This window comes from Sprattus sprattus (assembly GCF_963457725.1).
Source record: "Sprattus sprattus genome assembly, chromosome: 19".
In the NCBI taxonomy this organism is placed as follows: Eukaryota; Metazoa; Chordata; class Actinopteri; order Clupeiformes; family Clupeidae; genus Sprattus; species Sprattus sprattus.
Window position 1 is genome coordinate 13,982,085 of NC_137917.1, and position 24,687 is coordinate 14,006,771.

At 44.4% G+C, this 24,687-nt stretch overlaps 2 protein-coding genes across 4 annotated transcripts in view; both read right to left on the bottom strand.

The window, feature by feature from the left end:
• Positions 1-421: 421 nt before the first annotated feature.
• On the bottom strand, positions 422-11,380 carry rcc1 (regulator of chromosome condensation 1). Its single transcript, XM_080858298.1, has 10 exons — positions 11,279-11,380; positions 10,140-10,225; positions 9,611-9,837; positions 7,678-7,857; positions 7,368-7,464; positions 5,298-5,420; positions 3,903-4,049; positions 3,571-3,690; positions 2,832-2,984; positions 422-1,242 (listed from the first exon to the last, which is right to left on the bottom strand). Exons 2-10 carry the CDS (start codon positions 10,210-10,212, stop codon positions 1,067-1,069), a joined length of 1,296 nt encoding a protein of 431 aa, XP_080714424.1. The 5' UTR covers positions 10,213-10,225; positions 11,279-11,380; the 3' UTR covers positions 422-1,066.
• A 674-nt stretch (positions 11,381-12,054) lies between these two features.
• The window catches only part of phactr4b (phosphatase and actin regulator 4b), a 38,537-nt gene continuing 25,904 nt past the window's right edge, over positions 12,055-24,687 (bottom strand). For 2 of the 3 annotated variants that reach the window (XM_080858282.1, XM_080858281.1), the window contains 9 exons: positions 22,085-22,216; positions 20,170-20,737; positions 19,678-19,970; positions 18,962-19,211; positions 17,901-17,956; positions 16,489-16,550; positions 15,905-16,042; positions 14,794-14,870; positions 12,055-13,673 (listed from right to left, as the gene is read on the bottom strand). In XM_080858282.1, coding sequence (XP_080714408.1) covers positions 13,658-13,673; positions 14,794-14,870; positions 15,905-16,042; positions 16,489-16,550; positions 17,901-17,956; positions 18,962-19,211; positions 19,678-19,970; positions 20,170-20,737; positions 22,085-22,216 — 1,592 coding nt within the window. In that variant the 3' untranslated portion in view covers positions 12,055-13,657. The remainder of the gene's footprint in view (positions 13,674-14,793; positions 14,871-15,904; positions 16,043-16,488; positions 16,551-17,900; positions 17,957-18,961; positions 19,212-19,677; positions 19,971-20,169; positions 20,738-22,084; positions 22,217-24,687) is intronic. The other variant, XM_080858283.1, reaches the window with a different exon arrangement.

The window sequence follows — 24,687 nt, forward strand, 5'->3', positions numbered from 1 at the left end:
GTTATTTATTATAGTGCTGAATACAGCTGATAAGACTCAATATCATGCCCAATGTTAGCAAAGTTTTAAAGATAGGTCTGCGACTAGAGCTAAAGGTTATTGATATTTGAGCTCAACTGCCAATCAAATTACACCTCTCCCTTCCGTGCTACTCGGCTCGGTCTGAGGAATTTAGTTGGGTTCCTACAGCCAGGACAAACAAACGTTTTCTTTTCTTCTTTTTAGCACACACAGAACTGACAGCTAGCGAACTTTGAGGAGCAATTGGCTGAATTGACAAAGAGTGTACTTGATTAGAATCGCAGACCTGACCTTTATGTTACTTAACAGTAAATTAAGAATCCCCCCCTATTAATTCCCTTAGACAGAAACAATAAACAGCTGATTGAACTTTAATGTTGAAGGAAAGTTTAATAAATGCAATACATCATTGAGCCATCCAAAGTACAGCTTGTGTCCTTAATGGTGTATGGATGATGAACTGTGAGGGGAAACTTGCTTTATTGCTTTGACCGATCAATTAACTTAAAAGGTGCGATTTGTCGCTAAAAAGATCCATCGCTTTTTGTTTCTTTCTCACGCAAAAACGCACACAAATACAAACTGATATGTGCGCAAACACACACATACACACACACGGGTAGCTTCCCTGAAAGGTATTCTACAGTCTCATTAAAAAGTATTTAAGAATAAAAAAAAGAAAAGAAAAAAAAAGAATCAAGCACAACCTGTGTTTTTATAAAAATAGTCTCTTGTTCTTTTTTTTTTTTTTTTAATGATTTTTTTGTCATGATCGATCGGATCACATCCAGTGAAAGTTGGGTTCCCTCAGGTCAGGAATCCGACCCCGCAAACGCCCTTTTTTCCGCCCTCTTCTACTCCAGCCATAAAAACCCTACCATCCCTCTCTCTCTCTTACGGGCTTGGCTCAGCGCAGGGAGGCGCACCAACACCATTCCGCCCCCGATTTAAAAAAAAACGCTTTGTTTACAGTTACCCACAGACTCGACAGTTCCACTGTTTGTTTTCCCTCTTGCCGCTGGGTGCTGCAGAGGAGCAAGGCTCATCAGCTCTCCTGCTTTTCCCTGACCAACAGCACGGTGTGCTGCCCCCCGCTGGACACCGACAATACTGCACGCCCCTCCAGCTGCTTGCCAGTCATCTCCACGGGGCTCCACTCGTCATCCTCTTCTCCCGTGCCGAGCTGCAAGTTGGTGCCCATGCCCCAAGCGAACACCGACCCTGATGGACAAGACACACACACAGACACACAAAAACGTATAAGTCATTCTTTTCAATTACAAGATGTCAACAGCTGAGACGTGTTCATTCAAAGACGCATTCCAAGATTCTGGCGAAAAGTTGTTGATTCCCAACGGCCAATGTTGGAGCCCAACGGCCAATGAAATTCCGACAGTGTGTCAGATTTGTAGCAGAGTTACCATTACCAGTTATATCGAAAAGCAATGAGAGTAGAAGCGGCGTGGAAGAAGAATAAATAAATCAAACTTAACAAGATCAATAGTGATTGCTTATGCAAGCAATGTGCAATCACATCAATTTATCAGGATTATGCTTCTAAAGTAGGTCTTCAACAAATGAACTGATATAACTAATGCTTTAAAAAAAAAAAAAAAAAAAAAATTATGAACCAAGGCTGTTACTGAAACAGACAGCACTAGGAAGATCTTTCCACCGAGGCACCATAAACAAAAAAAGTTTTGACTGCGATCTTTTGCTACTGAGAGGAGGCAACCATAACTGATGTTCATCGGAGGAGCAGAGTGGTTGAGAGGAGGAACAGAGCTGAATAATAGCATTTAAAATGGACTGGTGCCCATCCAGTGGAGATCCTATAGCTGTGACTGAGGGATTTGAATTGAATTCTAGCAGCTACAGTGAGTCAGTGAAGTGTTACCAACGGAGTTACATGTCCTCTTTGGCAGATCAGAGACCAAACACATGCCGCAATCTGAATAATCTGCAGCGGTCTCTCAAACACACGTGCAGGCAGCCCGTTAAAATTGCATTGCAAAGGTGTGGTCTAGAAGTAACCACGGCCTACACAGAAGTTGTGTAGCATATCGTGAGATAGGGTCTGATTTTCCAAATATTATAGGAGTCTGAACTGACAAGACCTCGAGACAGAAGCTACATGCTCAGAGAAATTAAGGTGGTCATCAATCAGAACACCCAAGTTCCCTGAAATTCCCAGTTCAGACAGCGTAGCCAGGAGGTGGTCATGGTTCACTGTGTCAAAGGCTGCTGACAGGTCTAGTAAAATCAGAACTAATGACTGAGCAGAGGCTTCTGCCTCTCCTCAGTGGCATGAACACTATTGAAACCAGACCGCTCAGGGAACTGCCCTAGCAAAGTATTCAGAGACAGTAAATCAGAAACTTGGATGAAGACAAGAATCTTTGACAAAAAAGGGGAAACAATTCTCACAGCAGATGAGTTCCTTTAAGCAAAGGAGCAACCTGAGCCTGTTGGAATGATGTACAAAATGTTTCCAACTGTGTGAAGCATTTACTACATCCAGTAACAACAACTCATTATTTCTGACAACTTAAAAGAGTTGTGTGTCAAGAATTGCAGTTTGTAAAATACTGGGCAAGTGAAAGTCACATGCTTTACAATGATCAGTTACTTGTGACGCTTGTGTTATTTGTGTGAGATGTGTGTCAAAACAAAATCAACATGTTGAGGCAAGTAAAAATGCACATTAACCTAAAAGTTCGATCCCTAAATAGGACCGCTCGATAGTTGATCAGATGACTTAAATAACGATCGATCGAAAAACTTTATCACGGCACACCCCTAGCACTCACCTTGCTTGGTGACGGCGTAGCTGACGGAGGCTCCGCAGGCCACCACCTGGGCTCCGTCAAGACCTGGCACAGGTGTGGGTTCACTCTTCTCCTCCGCCCCCTCGCCCAGACCCAGGCGCCCGTACTCCGCCCGGCCCAAGCTGTACACCTTCCCTGGTGAACCACAAGAAGGACATCTGGAATCAGCACCGCCTGATCTATACTAGGGGGGTGAACTTTTGACTGGAACTGTATATGTTGAGAATCTCCAGACAGTATTGATCTTTACTGACTGCTGCACTGTAATTGTAGCATATCCATGGTGTACATTAAAGCCCTGTAATCCAGCTGATGATTTTAACATATGGTATGTACACATTTGAAATATTTTAAAAACCAACATTCAAGAACAGTTCTAAACACACACACACACAAAATAAAACCTGGCTTCTGCCTGATTTTCCAACAATGTGTAAGGTTCCCTCTGGTGTAATCTTTAAAGATCAAAGAACTTAGTTCCCTTTGGTATGAACCGGCTTCTACAGCTCACAGTACCTGCTGTAAAGCATCAGTTCAGAGGGCCCAACGGCGCGCGCGCGCACACACACACACACACACACACACACACACACACACACACACACACACGCTTCTATTTGTTTGTAAGAACCTATGAAGAGTTTTTAAAAATCTGAACTATGTGGAGAACGTGTTATCTAGTGCAGCCAGAACTCCCGGCCAAGCTGCAGGCTTAAATTACCTTCGGAATCCATGCAGAGCGTGTGGTGCTGTCCTCCTGAGAAGCCGACCCAGTCGGTGGTCGAGTTCTTAAAGGCCGTTAGCTTCACAGGTGTGAAACACACGTTTGTGCTTTGGGTTCCTGACAGAGATACCACAGTCATGTCAACAAGAAAGGTACTGAAAGCCTGCAAAGCATATGTTTACTTACATGCATCATCATTAACATCAGTTCATTGAATTAAGACAATTATCCTGTTACTGAGTCTTTAGTTTGTATGAATTATAATTTAGGGGCAACAAAATGATGACAAAGATTTGACAGATTTCAGAAGCGGAGCGGTTTTGGGTCACCTAGCTGATGGTAATTTGAGAGGCCGAAGCCGTAGACGTGGCCATCTTTTGACACGACGAAGGTAGAGTAGGCACCACAGAAAGCATCTACGAAACGGACCTTTCCCCGGGAATGGACCATGACCAGCTGTGGCGTCAGCAGCCTCACTATACACACAAGCACACACACAGCAGAAAGATGATTATTTAAGGCATACAGGTTGTCCCATGTCAGAGAAAAAATTATGTGAGCAAGCTGACAGCTGTGATGACCTATATACAAAACAGCCAAAACCAGGGCAAATGTAATATATTTGTGGAATTAGTATAAGCCTGGTACAATTGTGTAACAGGAGCATTCTCTGAAGACAAATACAGCAGGATGCACAGGTTTCGGCTCTCATACACATAATACAATTACATTTTTGTTGTAGTTTTCTTAGTTAATGAAATAAAAAGTTACATTAAAACACACAAAAAGTGCATACACATATTTGGCTTGAAAAAAAAAAAAAAAACGTATCAAAAGGATATGTAATTTGCACACGGGTGCCCAAACATTTGCCTGCAGAACAGTGAACAGTGTCAAAAGTATCCAGTATCCAAAAGTATCCAATGCCCCTGAAAGTAATCACCAGTACAAAAGATACTTTGCACATCAATCCAGTATATTTCTGAAGGCAATGTAAGGTCTTACACTAAAATGAGTTAAATAAAACTCAAATACTGGCATAAGTATTCCAACCCCTGTGCATTTAAGTTCCAGATGACCACAGTGGTGGAAGTAGAGAGCCCCCATAGATATAATAATCACTCCATCTAAGAGTCATCCGCTAGGTTGTGTAATAACAGAGGAAATGAAGACTCAAGAGACAAGGTCAGAAGTTCAAATGTCAGGAAAGGACTCCCAAGAAAATAAAGTGGTTTGATGAACAATTGATCACCATTTGATCCATAAGAAAGGTGGAAATTGCATCAAACCACTTAGATGCATGGTAGTAAAGGCTGACCCCACACTAAGGAGGAAGATATTAACTTGGGAGAGATGTCACCACAGTGCAGTCATCACGTATAAGAGTGATGCTCGTATAACAGCACACAAGAGCTATCCATAAATCTGTGGCACTTCAGTCCAGGAGAGCTATCCCGTCCAACCTAGATAATCTATATCAATATAAATTCTCCCAAGAGATTTTCTCTAACAATTATTAATGTATGAATGGGGTTGAATACTTATGCAAGCAGAATATTTTAGTTTTTTTATCGATCTATTTTCACAGCGTGAAAAGTGTTTGCAATGAAAATACAGATTGGAAAAATGTGTATCTTTTGTAAACCAGTGATGGGTTCAGGGGTGTTGAATACTTTTGCAAGCCATTGTATATGTGGGAAAATAGGGTGTCTGTGGCTACGCACCCAATCCCAATCTGCCTCCACGGGTGGCGAAGCACTCCGCCACTCTTCCCAGCTGCCCCTGCTCTCCACAGCCCAAGGAGTACAGGTCTCCACCCTGAGTCAACATCACCAGGTGATCGCTGCCTGCAGCCGCACAAGGGCAGAGATGTAAGAGAGAAGAATACCGTTATCATTCTTGCACTTCACCTGACCTGGGCTGTTATGTTTACTATACACACTCAAGCAGAGGGAGCTTCAGAGTCATACAGAATCACTTCATAGTTCATGGTACAAAACATTTGCAAGTTAGTCCTTGCCCTGCACAGTTTTATTCACTTTGTTGCAACAATCATATCTATATATATATATATCTATATATATATATATATAGATATATATATATACAGCCGCGGAAAAAATTAAGAGACCACTTCAAAATTATCAGTTTCTCTGGTTTTACTATTTATTGGTATGTGTTAAAGTAAAATGTACATTTTAGTTTTATTCTATAACCTACTGGCAACATTCCAACCAAATTTAAAATAAAAATATTGTCATTTAGATCATTTATTTGCAGAAAAATGACAATTGGTCAAAATAGCAAAAAAGATTCAGTGTCTTCAGATCTCGAATAATGCAAAGAAAACAAGCTCATATTCATTTTTAAACTACACAATACTAATGCTTACACTTAGGAAGAGTTCAGAAATCAATATTTGGTGGAAAAACCTTGATTTAAAATCACAACTTTCATGTGTCTTGGCATGCTCTCCACCAGTCTTTCACATTGCCGTTGGGTGACTTTATGCTACTCCTGGCGCAAGAATTCAAGCAGCTCGGCTTCTTTTCATGGCTTGTGACCATCCATCTTCCTTTTGATCACATTTCAGAGGTTTTTGATGGGATTCAGGTCTCGAAATTGGGCTGGCCATGACAGGGTCCTGATCTGGTGGTACTCCATCCACACCTTTACTGGCCTGGCTGTGTGGCATGGAGCATTGCCCTGCTGGAAAAAACATTTCTCAGAGTTGGGGAACATTGTCAGAGCTAAAGGAAGCAAGTTTTTCTTCCGGGACAACGTTGTACTTTGCCTGGCTGAGGTTTGTAAAAGACCATAAGGATTGAAAAAAGCGGACTGGAGGGTCTTCTAGTTCGTCTTCTCTGATGAGTCCAATTTTCAGCTTTGCCCAACACATGGTCGTCTGATGGTTAGACGGAGACCTGGAGAGGCCTACAAGCCAGAGAGTCTTGCACCTACTGTGAAATCGGACTCATCAGAGAAGACGAACTTAGAAGAACCTCCAGTTCGCTTTTTCAATCCTTATGGTCTTTTACAAACCTCAGCCAGGCAAAGTACAACGTTGTCCCGGAAGAAAAACTTGCTTCCTTTTGCTCTGACAATGTTCCCCAACTCTGAGAAATGTTTTTTCCAGCAGGGCAATGCTCCATGCCACACAGCCAGGCCAGTAAAGGTGTGGATGGAGTACCACCAGATCAGGACCCTGTCATGGCCAGCCCAATTTCGAGACCTGAATCCCATCAAAAACCTCTGAAATGTGATCAAGAGGAAGATGGATGGTCACAAGCCATGAAAAGAAGCCGAGCTGCTTGAATTCTTGCGCCAGGAGTAGCATAAAGTCACCCAACGGCAATGTGAAAGACTGGTGGAGAGCATGCCAAGACACATGAAAGTTGTGATTTTAAATCAAGGTTATTCCACCAAATATTGATTTCTGAACTCTTCCTAAGTGTAAGCATTAGTATTGTGTAGTTTAAAAATGAATACGAGCTTGTTTTCTTTGCATTATTTGAGATCTGAAGACACTGCATCAATTTTGCTATTTTGACCAATTGTCATTTTTCTGCAAATAAATGATCTAAATGACAATATTTTTATTTGAAATTTGGTAGGAATGTTGCCAGTAGGTTATAGAATAAAACTAAAATGTACATTTTACTTTAACACATACCAATAAATAGTAAAACCAGAGAAACTGATAATTTTGAAGTGGTCTCTTAATTTTTTCCGCGGCTGTATGTGTGTGTGTGTGTGTGTGTGTGTGGGGAAGACAAAAACAAAACAAACATTACCTGATGCAATTTTCACCACGGGCTGGTTAATGGAAATTTTCACAGGGATGGTAGACTTTTTCATTGGTTCCAGCAGTCCAATGACTCCATTGTTATCCTAGAACACAAATTGTCAGTCAATATCTTGTGGATACAGCATTTGGGTCCAAATCCAGCTGCTAAATACAAGGTCTGGGGGCTACTAGGATATAGCAATTAGCTTCTTAATGGTCTGGTTGTCGAACATAACATGAGTCAAGAGTGAGTGAGAGAGAGAGAGAGTGAGAGTGTGTGTGTGTGTGTGTGTGTGTCTTTGCTCTGACCAACTGACCCTGAAGGAGCCCCAGATGTAGACGGAGCCGTTCTCTGTGAGGGCGGCGGTGTGGCTGTCCCCAGCCGACACCTGCACCACGCGCTCCTCCAGCTCAACCGTGGCGGGCGACATCTCGGAGCCCTCCTCTGTCGTGTCATGGCCCAGTGCGCCTTCGTCGTTACAGCCAAACGTCCAGACCTGCAAGACAGGGCGAGATTCACCACGAACGTCAATTCTGTGCCATACATTTACAAACAAGTATTTCGTCTGCCTGTTTCAAACCTTATATTTAGAAAACCTCAGACTGTGACCTTCTTTAACTATCCAAGAACACGCTTAATCGATCAATAGGAGTTTCCCCAGGAGAGCTACTTTTCTGCATCTGCTGCATACAAGCTCTTCGGGCGCTACTGAAACACACATACACTTCCAGTAGCGGCTTGTGACTAAGGAAATAGGTGGGGCTGCCAAGTTTAACACACAAGTTCGATATTTTGCAACATGCTGCACATATATAAATGTGCCGCTTGACTGAACACTATATGTTCTTGCTTGATTTCACCATTGGGTGTTACTCAAATGATGATTGGCAGGTGCTAAAATGAATCATTAATATTGACTGTTCCAGTGTCTCAAGTTGTTTTGAAAGGAGCTTTGTCGAACGCTTATTGTTGGTTTTGTCATATGTTTGTCTGTTCATGCACTTCTTTAAATTCATCTTTTTTGATGAATGGTTTAGTTCAGGAGCACATACATCATTTCAACTCGTAGAGTGCACAAGCAGTCACGGTGAAGGACCATCTTAAACTCAACATGATAAAATGAACATCAATTTAGTAATGCACTTTCAAAAATCAATCAATCATTCACCAGACACATTGCTCCAGAAGTTACATTTTTAAAGGACCAATGTGTAACAAATTGACTGTACTTAATCATAAAATGAACATATCATCCGAGATTTAGGGACCGTGCTAAACTGAAATACTGGCTTCTCCGGCAACAATGCAATAGCCAGTATATTCTCCTTTGAAAATGTCCGTTCCGGAGCGGAACCTCTGTTTGTGTTTTGGCCTGTGTGATTCCGCCCACTAACCATTTCTCAAGCACTATTTCGATACCCAGGTTACCAGATAAGAATGTGAATACCACCATGGAAGTAAGCGAATGAACTGGACCAACAGAGCCAAAAAAGGCTGCTGCAGCCTTCTACAAAGCTGCATGACCAGGGACATAATATACATAGCATAGTATTGCTGGTAAATATTGGAGATGCATTTGAAAGATGGAGACTTGGAGCCCATAAGGATTTAAAGACAGATGTTGAGTTGGCTGATTTATGCCTGAACAGGTCAGCATTGAGCTTCAGCTAAGGTTACCTAACCTAAACTTATTTAGCACAGCTACTAGTAGGGATGGGCATTTAAAAGAATTTCAACATTCCAGTTCTCACACTCACTCTCTGGTAGGCTACATACAGGGTTATCAAGGCAGCAAGTATTTGAGACACAGGTGGTGAAATGATCCAAGTAGGGCTGGCCTAGTTAACAGTCATGTTAACAACCGCTAATGTATGTACTAGACATGATAATTGCAAGGTGAACCTCATACACAAATTATTATTTTAACACCAATCTATGTTTTGTGACTTAGTGAAGCATTTTTTCTTTAGTTTTATGATCCTACTTTTAAAAATCTATCTGAATACATTACCAAACTACAATTGATCGAACAGTTTTTTTTTTGTATGCATGTTTTTAAGTGGATGAATCTTTTAGTGGGACAACCCCCCCCCCCGCACCTGCCCATACAGATGAGCCGCAGCTGCATAATCCACTGCCTACTTATTTAACCACACAATAGCAGAAAAACTAAAGATCTGGCTCCAAAACCATCCCAAAGTCTGACGCGGTTTGTACTCAGCAGTGCTTGAGCTGATCGGTCTGCTCACCTTTCCAGATTCTCCCAAGCACACAGTGTGCATCCCCCCGGCCACAGCCTGCAACACCCCCTCGGGCAGCTTGACCAGGGCAGGCTTCTTGCGCTCCATCACATCCTCGCCCAGGCCCAGCTGGCCCACGTCTCCCTGGCCTAACACCAGCACCAGGCCCTTCTCCTTCCCATGGCTCCTGTGTTGCACCGCCGCTGACTCTTCCCCCTCTGGAGTGACAGTAGTTCCTAAGAGCCAGACAAATCCATGAGACAAGAGATGAGTGGTGCACGTGACATTTTAAAGTTTTACAACATGACAGTTTACATGTGTTACAGGCTGCACACATTTTAAATTACATGAAAAGGTTGTTTTAAGATTAGAATCAGAAGTGGGGTTATTGCCAAGTAGGTTTACACATACTAGCAATTTGTCTTGGTTGTGTGGCGCAAAAACAAGTACACTTTGCAAAAGGGGGCAAGACAAGGACAACTGACCATACAAGAAAGATGCAAGACGAATAATAGGAAGGGAAAGAACTATGGCTAACCTTTGACCTTTTTGGTCTGTTTTGATGGTGTTGGAACATCTGATTTCCTCTTAGCAGGCTTTCTCGCAGGCATGACTGCTCACCACCTGTAGACAAGAAGGGCGAAAAGAACACACACAAATGTAGGAAGAGCCACTGTATCAGCCGTGACGTAAAGTTAAACAATATTTAACTCATAAGAGAGTTAACTAATCGCAAGGCATCGCTAGACTACTGAATCGATTTTTAAACTCTGCAGGCGTATTTGTCCCTGGGTAACGTTAAATCCGCAGAGGTGTCAAACATACATCACATTTGGACGGCACCAACAACTTCAAGTCATTGTGGTGAAAATATGGGTTAACAATAACATCAACCGTTTTTAACTAAAAGCATTTGCTTTGCTGCCAAATCAAACGTGCCAAGCAGCTCCTCTGGCCAAGTTCAGTCAATGAATGGCCTTGTGCTGATAGACAGCTGTTCGCATAGCGACGTGCGGTGTCGAGAAATGGTATGGGCTCCGATTCTGAGCTGACGGACAGTCACCAATGTTGTGAACAACCTACTTGCTAGCGTCAACTTGCATGCAATAATACACAAGATTACCATTAACTTCAGCTACTTTGGACATTTGCTCACACTGAAAGCTATCCAACAAGCCGGTTTCTTCAGCTAATACGTTCAAGGAGCTGAGGATCAAATTTAACATAGGAGTTGTTTCTCAAGTTCAACCAGGGATACTAGCATAGGATTGCTAGATAGCTAACCCGCTGAATTTTTTAAACAGACACCTTCTACGGAACGTCCGGTTCTGAAAGCTCGATTCATTGAACTTGGCTACGTTTACTTGGACATGTATGGTACTATAACACGGATATACTATATTCATTTATATTAAACAGCCGTAACAAGAGTTAGGCCTATAAGCCAACATTACACCAACGCCAAAAAAAATAAAAAAAAACATTTCTGCGGGTAAAACTTTACAGATTTGCTTGTTTGCTAAGAAGCAACGATTGCCGGCGCGACTTTTGCTAGCTTGCCAGCTAGCATCCACAAATTTGACTGACAAGTTAACGTTAAAAACACTATAATACCCAGATTATTTTAATAACATCCGAACGAATGTGATGTTTATCCAAAGCCACTGCCCCACTTACCAGTACTCTGAATGAATAAGAAATGACACCCTCAGGCCACACAGACGCCAAGGAGTTCTGGATTCCAAGCTACTTTCTTAGCACCTTGATGGAGCCGGAGCATGCACCAGAGAGAGTAAATGCATGCATGTTAAACTACTTCTTTTAGCGAATCGGCGCGACCGTGGTTAGAGGTCTTTTGTAGCTCGCCACCTTGTGTAAGGGAGTAGAATATAGAGCACCTTGACTTCTTCCACATCTGTACTGTTGATTTTCATGAGATGAAAAATGGAGATGAATGGGCCTAATGCTAGATACCAGAAACAGTGCAGTCGTATGTTATCTGACGCATTTACCTTAATTTAACCTGACCTCATCTAAAGAGTGCACAGATAATCATGTAAATACAATTCTTAATATTTCAATCTCCCTTCCCTAAAGGCTGTGTGATCGCTGTAGTAACAGAATGACATTTAACAAGGGAAAACATTGATGCCACTCATCATAATATGGCACCTACATATCTGAGTTAATGTCACATGATCACTAGTAATAACAACCAATATTAATGAATTTATTTCTCAAGTGCAAGCATATTCAGTTGATTAGAAACATACTTAGTTTGATACACAACACGAGCATCTTAATACTCGAAGCATTTAATTGGGATTTTGAGATGACTTTACAGCTAGTGAGAAATGTTACCGTCAGTTACTGAAATATTACTGTCATATTAAAAAAAAGAAACATACATCTCTAAAATAGAATAGGTACATTTTCTTATTCCCATTCTCGTAGTTCTCGTGGAATCATACACTATTTTGTGCTTAAAAAAATAGCAACCTATATCACATTTATTATATTTAAAATATTTTTCCAAATAAAAGGAAGACCAGATATACACAGTCAGTTTAATCTACAGAATCAATCTATACATCAGAACACTTTCTCATCTACTGGCCTTGAATCATGAGACAAACTTCACAAGTAGAGAAAAATAAGTATGTTCCTGCCAAAATGGTTTCCCTGTCTGCCATTCAGCTCACAAGGTGATAAAAATGAATTTCACAAAGTGTGTTCTATAAACCCTCTTATTCAGTTATTTGCTTCATCTGATTCAAACATACACGTTTCAGTGTACTTTAGGGCATAGGCTGTACATTCTGACTAGTAAGTCTGTACTAATTAGTCTGCTAATTTCAGGTTGAACACATTTGTGGACCTTGTATTTAAGGGCTGAACAACAGAGCAATGCATTTTAAACATAGAATAAACCTGATCTATACTTCATTATATGACAGCAGTGATTTCTTCATGTGTCTGCATGACATGGGTTTTAAAACATGTAAAAACTAAAAACAAAAAGAGGAAAAAGTGCAACTAAAATAAAAATGTTAACATCTATCATCCCCTTTGTTTTCTTAACTGTTGGCTAAAATGGCAACTGTAACATGGCAACCTTTGAAGGTTTCATAGTAGAGACTGAATGAAAGGCCATAAGGATGTGTTCAAAATGGGAAAAAAAAAGATTTGACAATTACAGTCATCTTATGATAATAACTTTCCAAACTGTCAGTCTAAGCGACACATATTACAACAACCTATACACACATACACATATAAACACGCATCCCAGAGCTCGTGCCTTCACACATGAACATCCTTGCAGTCCTTCGGACTCCCAATGCCCATTCTCTTCATGGCAACTGGTAACTAACACTTATTATTACTGTATGCTTTATTACTGTATTGTCACCATAGACATTATTGTCATTATTATCATCATTATTACTATAACTGTGAATAATTTTATTACAGTTCAACAGAGCAATATAACTGTGCCAGACCAAGTAAAAGCTGAAAGAGAGAGAGAGCGAGAGTAAACAGTGGTCTCCTTGACCCTCCCAAACTGAGTGGACCTGGGGGGAGGTGTGTCTGCTCCCTGAACTGCTCCCTGAGGACTGTAGCAGGTGTAAGTGAAGCTCCACACGTTTTTTCCCTCTTCTTGTGTAATGGTTCAGTCCCCCCTCACCTCCAAAAGCCACATTAGTGTCTTGGCACATGACTGCCCCCGGGTGGTGGGGGAGAAATACTGCGGTTCCTCCGGGCTCGGCCTGGCTGCCCCGCCCCTCCTTACTTTTAGTTAATATTTACACATGAGAGCGGATGGGACTGTCGAGTGTTAGTTTTTGCTTTAAAGTGGTGGTCCAGGTTTCCCTGTTGGTCTGTACAGTACATTCAGAAACGCTAAAGGCAGTCCAGAGAGAGAGAGAGAGAGAGAGAGAGAGAGAGAGAGAGAAAGAAAGAGTTTGCACTAGGACCCTGAGGCTCCAGCGGAAATGTCTTTTCCTTGTTGCCCTTCAGCAGGTAAGTGCTTCATAGTCCAGTTTTGTGAGGAGGCTAAGGCCGATGAAACCTACAAAACAGGAACAAGAACAGAAAACCTCTGGTTTAGAAGTCACATATTTGTGAAGCGAGTTGAATTCCTTCAGCTGGCATCATTCAAGCACATCTCTACTGCCATGTGTAAAGCATTACATGACTGGCAGCAGGGGTAGCGTGACCGATACCTGGGCCGGGGACAAGATTGAATTTCAAGGCCCCCAGCCCCCCTTCCAATTAAAGTAAAAAAAACTAAACGCTTGACAGCAGGCTTGGAATATTACCCTTGGAATATTAAAGTCAACTTGACTCTCATTCAAAAACACTCAAAATACAGGCTTATATGAAATCATAATTAACTCATTAATCATAATTAACACATAATTAACTATTAACTCATATCATAATAATCACTTCCTAACTTCGTTCGCATTGTCTTGTGAATCCATTATTAAACTGAAGTTATAGATTGTCAATCCATTATTTAATTTAGCATTTTGATTGTTTAACAGAATGGCTGATGTTTGCCACTGTCCGATAACTGACATAGCTACGCTGAATGTCAAAATGATGAGTTTCTGACAAGATTCTGCGCCAGCTGGCTCTCTATTGAAAGCCGCGCCAAACCATCAATCTGTCTTGAGACATGGTCGAGCGCAATTAGTTTCATCTTACTTTTATTAGCTAGCTGTTTAGTAGGCTACTGTACAGAAGGACCACATGTTGACTAACGTGGCAAACATAACAATGTTCCACCTTGCTCTTTTGATGCCTCAGTATGTCTGTCTTATTATAGAAACGTAGCCATTCACCCCCTTGCCTATAATGTCATCTTTTTTTAATTTTACTTATGAGAGTAAATAGGGGGATATGTTTAGGCTGCATAGTGTAGCATGAAGATAAATTAATTAACAACAAGTATCGTGTATTCAAAACAAATAATGCAAACACTTCCTGAAAACATACAAGTGTGTCTAAATATTCCACTAATCGATGGGCAACATTTATCATTCGCTATCCTGGGCACCCCCTGGGCTGGACATTGGACCAGTCCCCTGGTTGTCCCCCCAAAATGCTACCTAACTGACTGACCAAGCTAAATATGCAAGCGACTTGCATGTGGCCTTGTGTCACTACGAATACTGATAGGATACCTTGTGTAGATTCGGCTCTCCTCATGGACTTCCATCTCTGAGCTCTTGAACTCGTTCAGCTCTTTCCGGATGGCAGCCTGTAAAAGATGGGGAGGGTTTTGAGCCACAGTGGAATCGTGTGCACATCCATTAACACTGGCAACAGTTACCCCTTGATTTGTTGATGAGAATTACGCTGGGAAAGAAATATGCCAGTAACTTCCACAGCAAGGATTTAATAGCCGTCAGCATGCTGAGGGCGAGGGATTCATTCTCCGCTAAGGCGTTTGGATTCCCTTAGCCCAGTGCACTTTTAGCTTGGAGGAGCAGGATGAACAGGCTCTGGGCCTGATTTACTGCTTGCTTTTGATTCATGTTGATATTTTGTCTTGTTTTATTGTTTTATTCATAACTCTTTGCAGCAAGCAAGACATATTGCTAAGGACAGGGTTACAAACAACAGCTGGAGGGAGAGAGGGGAAAGAGAGAGAAAGATAGAACAAGGGAGAGAGAGCCTGAGTTTTGCTCTCACACACACATACACACACACACACACACACACACACACACACACACACACACACACACACACACACACACACACATGTCCTCGTCACCTTAGATTTTCTGTGCTAAACAGTGAACCAAAGCAAACTGGGTAAAAGCCAGTAGGGACAAGAGTGAAGTAAATAAGAGCAGGTTTGCTTTGACAGATGGGAAACAAACCAGCGAGGGGAACGTCAGGGCGAATATCACAGCTGACTTGACCTGACCCCACCCGACACACAGAGTCAAATGGGAGTGATATAACCTCATCACCCTCCCTCCACACTCCCTGTGCGCTTAACGCTTAACTTTCCTGCACTTTATGGCGTTTGTTGTGTCAGATGGGAATTAAACTTTTGGAATGACCTTTGAGACACATGCTTAGTGGCTTTGCCGTGATATACTGGATTGTAATCTACCTCATTTGTAAAGGACTTTGGATAAAAAACATTGTAAACTCTGGCATGAATGGGAATGTAAATTAGCATTTTGCCAACACTGGCCAGCTCGGTCACATATGGCCTACATACAGTAATCCATACAGTAAGTCATCCGTCTGAGTTCTAATATTGATGCTAATCTCCACCTTGTCTGCAGGGGTGAGCTTGGTCCAGGGCTTGTCTGCGCGCCGGTCGTATTCATGTGCGCTGGTCACTTCCACGTACTCATGGAATCGAAGGATCCTCCTGGCCTGGAGTTCAGTAACGGTGGGCCTCTGGCTCAGCTGGAGAAGAAGAGCAACGTAAACGTTAACGCAAACATGCATAATTCAACACAAGGCTTCATCCCCCAGATGAGCACTCTGCTAGGGCTGTACTGGCACGATAAGGCAAACAACAGCAAGCAATCATGGCCGGTGTTTGTATCTTCCGGTACGCTCCATAATCCTAATGAAGATGCTGCCATGGAGAAGCAAACGCTTTCATTATTCCCCAGAGCAGATGTTCACTATTTAATGCCTGCCTTGCTTTAACTCAACTACGAAAAAAAATGTGAATTGCAAACATGCCCACTTTAGAGAACTCACAGAAAGTCACGCAAACTTCCTATTGGTTCTTCATATGTGCTGAGCTGATATGAAACACCCTTTTACTATGCCTTTTTAGTGATGCTTCACCACCTTAAATTAAAAAGACCCCTGTGTCAGGTCATGTCTCCAGATGAGCTTACCTTCCTGGTGAGCCTGCGTTTGATCTCGCGCACTTCCGCCTGTCTGTCCATGGAATTCTTGGCTGGAGATGAAAGACACACACACCTCTGGTCAGCTAACATGAACCCACAGGACGTGGCACCCAGTGCAAGCACAGCAGTCAACTGGGCAGAATCTGGGGTATCACGCCGTGAGAGATGAGCCAGCAACAACAGAGCCCCCTTGGGCAAGGGAGGGATGGCTATTCACGCACGGATCATTTATGCCCATCACTGCTGCAGATCTGTATTAGATCTCAAGCTTCAGTGGTCTGCACTGGATCATTTCCCGAGTTCTGAGCCTCGGTTGCACAGACACACTGCTGGCAGCCGTAAGCCAATGGTGCTGGAGGGACTTAGGTCCTAATCCATCAGGTTGTGCAAGGCACCTCTGTGTGCTGGAGGAATATGGCCTCTTTTAGCACCACCTAAACAACAACAAGCTGGGCTCATAAGAGGCTGCCATACCATGGAGGACTGCCTCCTCGTTAGCAGAGGAGTGAGGAGCTCACTTAAGCCTGAGGTGAGTGGAAGTTCATGCAAGATGCAGGAAGTGAGAGAGGGAGAAAAGGGAAGGGGAGAGAGGGAGGGCGGGAGACAAAAGAGGGAGGGAGAGAGCGGAAGAGGGAATAGACTCCATGAGTGACTGAATTATTGATTGGGCGAAAAGAAAAGACAAACACTGCGGTGAGCAGTGGAGTCCATCAGAGCAGAGGCTGAGTGAAGCAGCATAGGCACAACGGTTAGAGACAGGAGGAATGTGTGTGTGAGCGTGTGTGTGTGTGTGTGTGTGAGTGTGTGAGAAAGAGATACAGAGAGACTGAGTGTGTGTGTTTGTGTGTGTGTGTGTGTGTGTGTGTTGAGATTGCATGTTTATGTGTGCGTAAGGATACAGTACATCCAGAAAAATATTTAGGCCTCCCTCACATTTTGTTGAAAAAAAAAAAATCTATACTCAATACATTTACTTGAAAATGAGAGTAAATGAAACTACTTTCGTACTACTATAGGTTATACTAGCATCGCTACCCTACACTCACTTCCCGGTTACAACATAGGCCTTCCAGCTAGACAGATAACTAACGTGTAAAAGCACAGTAGCCTACATCTAAAGTACATTTTTTGATTGGACATTTGATTTCACAATGATCAAATTGATGAAACCGAATCTAGGAGAAATACAATGGAAAACATGGAATCTGGAAAAAATGAATACGAAATTTGGCAAAAATATAAAATAGATTTCATAGGGTCCTAGTTCATGTAGCAGAAGTGTTCTAAGCAGAGGGGGGAGGGTGAATGTCGCAAACAGATACTGCCTATGCAGAAGGGGAAGGGAGAGAGAGAGAGAGGGAGAGAGAGAGAGAGAGCGAGAAAGCGAGAGAGAGACTCACGTTGAAGGATGTTTCTCTGCTCCAGCTCCTCTGCAGAAGGCCGCTGGCTCAGGCGTCTGCAAACACATCATTAGTGTTCATCATCATTATTATTTCACACTCTACGTGTGTGTGTGTTGTGTCTGTGTGTGTGTGTGTGTTGTGTCTGTGTGTGTGTGTGTGTGTGTGAGAAAGAGTCAGCAATTTTCCTGCACTTCTGAAATGCAGTCGTGTGTGAGATTTGCATGTGTGACAGAGCATGTGCATGCTTGACTATGCATGTAAACGTTGGGTATGTTCACACTACAAAAGGGCCCAACATCCGATTGTTTTGTTCCCTGGCAGAGTGAACAGCACATGGGATCGAATCTTTTCTATTCTGCTTTGGACCACTTCCACGTGCAGTGCCACCTCAGTCGGAACAGTAAGATATCGGAATCTGTGCGACTTGTCACTCTAGGTAGACATTCATAACAATTATGTGCTGGCAGGAGTCACTCTGGGAATACAAACAGGGGAGGAAGCACACACACTTGCACACACACTCGCACACACACACACACACCCCTCCGTACAGTAGGAGCCATTGCGTCAAAACAAGCCATAATGAAAAATGGGGCTTTCTTTGTCATCAGATCTGAGCAAAAAATCTAAATTCAGCACTAAGGCCATGTGTATGCATTTATCTAAATCACCAATGTACTGAACACACACACACACACACACACACACACACACACACACACACACACACACACACACACACTACATGCATCCGAATTTGTGATTCATGTGTGGAGAAAAAAATGCAACTCTCTGATTGTATATGTATGTTTGTGAGTGGGTGTGTGTCTCACCATATGTGCGGGCATGTGTGTGTATTCATGCATGACTGTGTGTGTAAGTGAGTGCAATTTTGTCAGTATTTCAAACGTCTGTGTGTGTGTGTGTGTGTGTGCTAATGTGTGTGTGTGTGTGTGTAGGTGTACCAATCACCATGTGTGTATTTACCCATGCCTGACCATGTGTGTGTGTGTGTGTATGTGTGTGCGCGTCCATGTGTGTGTGACCGAGAGTGCTACCTCGTCAGCGCGGTGCCGATCTGTGCGCGGAGGGACTCCCACTGCTCCTTGCTCTGCCATGAGAGGCCGGTGTGCTCGGCGCGGGCTGGCCAGTCTGGTCCTTGCTGCCTGTCCCTCACGGTTCTCTCCCTCTCTCTCTCCCTCTCCCGCTCCCTCTCCCTCTCCGCCTGCTGCCACTCCGAGGCCGATGTCCGGCTGTTCAGTTTCAGCGCCAGAGTGTCCTTCCGCTTCACCCGACTCGCCAGCGCACCTAGACACACACACACACGTGTGCAGACACACAGGCACACAGACAAGAAAGCATATAAAATTGGTCAAACATAGAATTGACAGATGTTATAGCATTTTTTTTTCTAAAAAAATAAAAATATTGTTGACACTATTTCATTTGAATTGCCTACGCTAAAACATGTGCTGTCTGGTGTATGAACTTGTATTGTGATCTCTCCATCCTCATACAGATGGTTTAGGGCTTGTTTATTTAACATGCCATAAGCCTTTTGGATACTGTCCAGACTCAACAACTGGCTAACTAGCCCACTTCCACTCCCCTGTATATCCACCTTTTTAGAAATCAATGGGAGCGTGCAGTCTTCTCAGATATCAAAAGGAGTGTGCAGTCTAGACAGTGTAGCACTTTATATAGACCCAGGCGGTATTGGCATTTCTCTCCTCTCAAACTATAACAGCAGGACTCTTTTAAGATATACACATACTGGGAGGGGGCTCATCCTCCTCATCCTCGTCCGAGTCTTCATCCTTGTAGAGAACAGGCCCATCTGAGTCGCTTTCCTCCGCTGTTCGGTGTAATCTCTCGTCTTCCTCATCCTCGTCTTCTTCCTCGCTGCTGTCCCCCCCCTCTGGGATGACGCTTACGCTCGGCTCCCCCACCATGCAGCGCCGGCTCCGAGGCTCCAGCTCTGGCTGGGGGGGCGGCAGGTGCTCTGGCGGGGGCTCATCTTCATCATCATCATCCTCTTCTTCGCTGTCCGTGTAGTCATCGTCGGCCCTGTGTGTGAGAGAGAGAGAGAGAGTGGAGGTGAACAACTCAACAAGTCACCAGTTTTTAAATGGAAGATAATTTGTATTGTTTATTAGCTATTTATTTTTTTGCTTTATTGTAGTTTTCACATCTGGAATAGTTTAGAATAGTTTTCACATTTGGTCCATTTTGCGATTATTCCTTCGGACTTGCCCACTTCACTCACTGCTTGAGAGGCTGGATGTGGACCTGCAGCGGCCTGCCGCGGGCGTCGGAGGCGTACTCGGGTGGCGTCTCGAAGAGCAGCGAGTGGGCGGAGCGCTGCGAGCTGTCCGGGTGCGGCGCGGTCGGGCCGGGCGAGTTGAGCGCCCGCTGGATCATGATGTGCAGGGGTACGGGGGCCTGCCGCGGGAGCTCCTCCTCCTCCTCCTCGGGGCTAGAGGCATCAAAATGGGGCGGCGGGATGGGCTGGGGGATGGGGTGAGGGTAGGAGTGCTGGTGAGGCAGCAGGTGTGAGTGCGTGTGGGGCAGACGTGGAGGCGAAGGGGGGATGTGGGAGGGCAGGGGTGGGGAGGGAGGGGGTGGAGGCAGCTGGAACCCGACGGGAAAGCCGGAGAGTTCCTCGGGGGTGAGGGCGGAGGAGGCCGCGCTACTCTGGGTGCTCATGGAGGAGGCGGAGGAAGAGGGGTCCTCGGCGTTGCGCTTGGTAACGGGTGTTGTTCTCTTAGGGGGCATGGGCGGGGAGGGCTTTGCAGGAACCAGGCTGTGGCCTCCAGTGATCTGGTGGATCTCAGCTGTGGGAGGAGGACAGGGAAATTAACGACTGAAAACGACCAGAAAACACCACAACTTAGCGTACTGCTGTCCTATGTGTTTTCAAAAACACTAGTTTACAGAGATTTCAGCTGACTGTGGAATTAACCAGTCTCTTCTGGGGGTTGTTGTGGCCAAAAGTATAGTGCAAACAAATGGCAATTTGCTTCCACCCTCCTTGAAATCCCAGTTGTGGCGACAGCCACATAGGACAAACAGATCGTATGCACACATATCATATACACACATAAACACACAGCAGATCCAAGTGTAAAGAAAGGCCCCTTGGCCTCAAAGACACAAAGCTCCTGACCAGAGGATGGTCACATGGCCAAAGCCAAACAAAGCAACACTGAGGAACAGAAGAAGACCAGAAGCTGACACAATGCAGAGTCATAGCGGGCCTTCATGCTGCAGTCATTCTCATAACCAGTCGCCATGTTTCCATCTTTGGTGAACAACCAGAGCAAAGACATGCAGCGCTTTTTCTTTTTTTTTGGTCAAAGTTGTGTGACACACAAAAAAAAAACACAAAAAGCTGCTCTAAAGCACACAGAGCTAAGCGCTGAATGGAGGGGTTAAACATCTGTTGACTTCTGGCATGCAATAAACTGGATTGGGCATGTCTGTTCTCAGCGGCCGCCACCACTTAGTTTAATTCTCCTCTCAGGAGCAGATGTTGGGTGGATTAGCTTTTCTTATGCGATGCAGCTGGCGCTCAACTGCTTCAGATGAACGGATCAGTGAGACCCCTGTGCCCCGGTGGACAGCAGCAGAATGGAGAGGACACACACAGGACACACTTCACACCTGCAGCACAAACACTCATTTAGCCTCCCAACTCACCACACACACACACACACACACACACACACACACACACAATGCAGTAAACCATACACACTCGCAAGCAAGCATGTGTACACACTTTCAAGCAAACGCCCCCTCTCTCACACACACACACACACACACACACACACACACACTTAAGCAACCCCCCCCCCCCCTCCCGCACACACACACTCAAGCAACACCCCCCGCCCCACACACACACACACACACACACACACACAAAAAGCACACAGAGACGCGGGTGAAGGACAGTCCAGCTAGACACATGCAGTTCATTTGCAATACTTGCAAACAAGAGGTCAAAAGGTTGCAATCATTCGCTGCAGCATTGTTAAGTTCTGCATCCAGGCAGAGAGCCGACACGAGATGATGCCGATGGAGGTGACGCGGACGAGGAGGAGGAGAATGGTGAAGAGGAAGACGACGAGGGCATCTGACAGAGAGGACGTGAGAGTGGTCAGCTCACAGAGGTGTACCTGCGCGGATGCCTCCTGGACGCTTGCACAGGTAGACGGGCAGGGACAGGTAGACGTCGTATTCACCCTCCCGCTTCCAGCAGGACCAGTAGAGGGGCAGCTGGGGGTTATCGCCCCCGTGGAGATTGGCAGCTGGTGGGGCAGGAGGGAGGGGTAAGAGAGCTGGCCCACAGTGGTCATGAGCACTGGGTAGCATGTGCTCCACCTACATGGATCACAACGCTGTCGTCTAACTCCAGCACCAGTTAATGCTCCAGGAATGCAGCCTTAATAGACTTCTTCATTCGCCATGGAAATCCATAAAAAAAAAAGTGAACTTTTCAAACCATTCAGTATTTGCACAACTCTTCTATGCATGATTTATACTCCTTACAAACCTGAATCCTCACATCTCTTTCCCACTGGCTCACAGATAACCCACCACATGCAGTTTGGCAAAGCGTTTCTCATATTATTCAGCAGGATTACACTTTAATTGACTTATTCATTCCACTCTAACCCATGAAATATGCATAGCGTGCTCAGCCCTGCCCGCCCTACACAGGCACACGGGGCTGAGGCACTCGGGAGGAAAGTAACACACGTCTAACGATCGCCTCTACACCTCCTCTGCCGCTCTTCAACACGAGTGGATCAATCCAAGACAGCCGTGACCGAGAATGCCCCGGGCTCTCTCCTGAAAAACACCCCAAGCTGGCGAGGTTCATCGATCCAGGCCCAAACCAGCCAAGCAGGACAGCCTGCCCATCTGGAAAAACTCTGGGTTTGGGCAGGTGGGTGAATCTCATGCAGGGCTAATCTTAAACATATGATGCTAAAGAGCAGGGGCTCTGGGAGACCTTGGGGGGGAACACCAGAGGAATGTGCAGCAGCCTACATACTTTGCATTGCTTGCTCCTGATTCTCCCTTCCCTTCTCTCCTCCCTTCCGCCTGCACTCCCCCCCCCCCCCCTCTTTTTTTTATATCTCGATCTCTCTACCCAGCCGCCACCAAGCAGATGGGTCCCCACTTTCTGGTTGAGGTTTTTCCTTGCCCCAGTCACCTTAGTGTTTGCTCTAGGGGGTTCAGGCTCCGGGCTCTGTAAAACACCTAGAGACAATTTCAATTGTCAGATGTCCTTGAAGAGTCTTCATATAAAATGTTTAAATTTAAAGCACTGCAGTATAAGTGGGTCATATAATGCAAACAGATATGAGTAGCCGTCCTTGGGCGGACTGTAAAAAATCAATCACTCCTTGGCCATGCCATTTTGTCTTGATGGATACCACAGGATTCGCGATCAATATAATCCACAGAGAAATAAATGAAGGCAACTAGCAGTTCCTTAAACAGCATAAGTGGATGAGTTTTTATCTGAAACTCACTAATACTCAGTCCCGCTCAGTAACCCAGCCTGCACAGGGGCTGAGTCCTTATTAGGTAGGACCAGTTTGTGATTTCTCTCCGCTGTTTGCCGCTTCGGGCCCATAAACATGTTCTGTACGAGCAGCTCTCTCTTTACACATCCAAATACAGGGGGCAGCAGCTCAATATCGGAGAGAGTTGGAACATAGTACGGTCGGTCAAATGTGTGGTTAAGCATCTCATCCCAAAGTTCAAACTGTGTTTTGAGGCCACACTCAATCCTCTGCCCTTTTTACTAAGAGGGAAAAAAATAAAACAATGGATTGTATTATGCAATCGGCTTGGGGTGGCAAAGCAGTGGAATTAGATTTGGATAATGTTCTGCGGCACAAAAAAAAAACATTCAAATCTATTATAATCTTGCGGCCACCGTTCCACTGGCCTGCTTCTCTGCGACCGGAGCTGAGGAGAGCAGCTGACTGAAAACCATCTGAGGAGCGAACTACACATTCTTCTCCCCCTACCCCCCACATTCACCCCCACGCTAATGCTAATGCTAATGTTACACAACCAGATTAAACCAGACGGACTGACCACTGCAGCCACCACGCCTGACCAGAAGAGCCTCTGCCTGTGCCCAGCAGCTCAGGAGTGTTTCTGCAACAACATGTTGTTTTTACTGCTGTGTGTGTGTGTTTCTGCTGTTTTAATCAGGACACGATAATGCCCTGAGGATGATGTCTTATTATCTGGGATGGTGGAAGGAGGATAAAAAAAACAAGATCAAAGTCAAATACAGGGATGTGGGATAAGAATAATGATCCCCCATGGAGGGGAAACATACTGAAACAAAAACAAAGACGATATCGAACATGACAACGGCAGCGCAGTTTCTGATCCCCTAACTGATAGGGTCCATGTCAAAACCTTCCTGGGGAACACAACAGAGGTGGTTAAAGAACAAGGGCATTGCTAATGGAGAAACAAGAAGAAGAGCATCGGCACAAACACAACCTGGTCTAGAAGGATGGACCATCATCTGGGAATAAAGTGTGTCGGCACACATTACCAGCACAACAAGGTGGTGTTTGTCTATTACTGTGAGCTACAGAGTCGACTTGCATGAAGGTTAATAAAGTCAGAATGAAGCCTACAAACGTATTCTGTGCATCTTGGCTATGAGGACGACCCCAGCCATCATATCATAACAGACCTACAGCATTGCTCTTTCAAGTGCATGACACACTTTCCTCTGTCG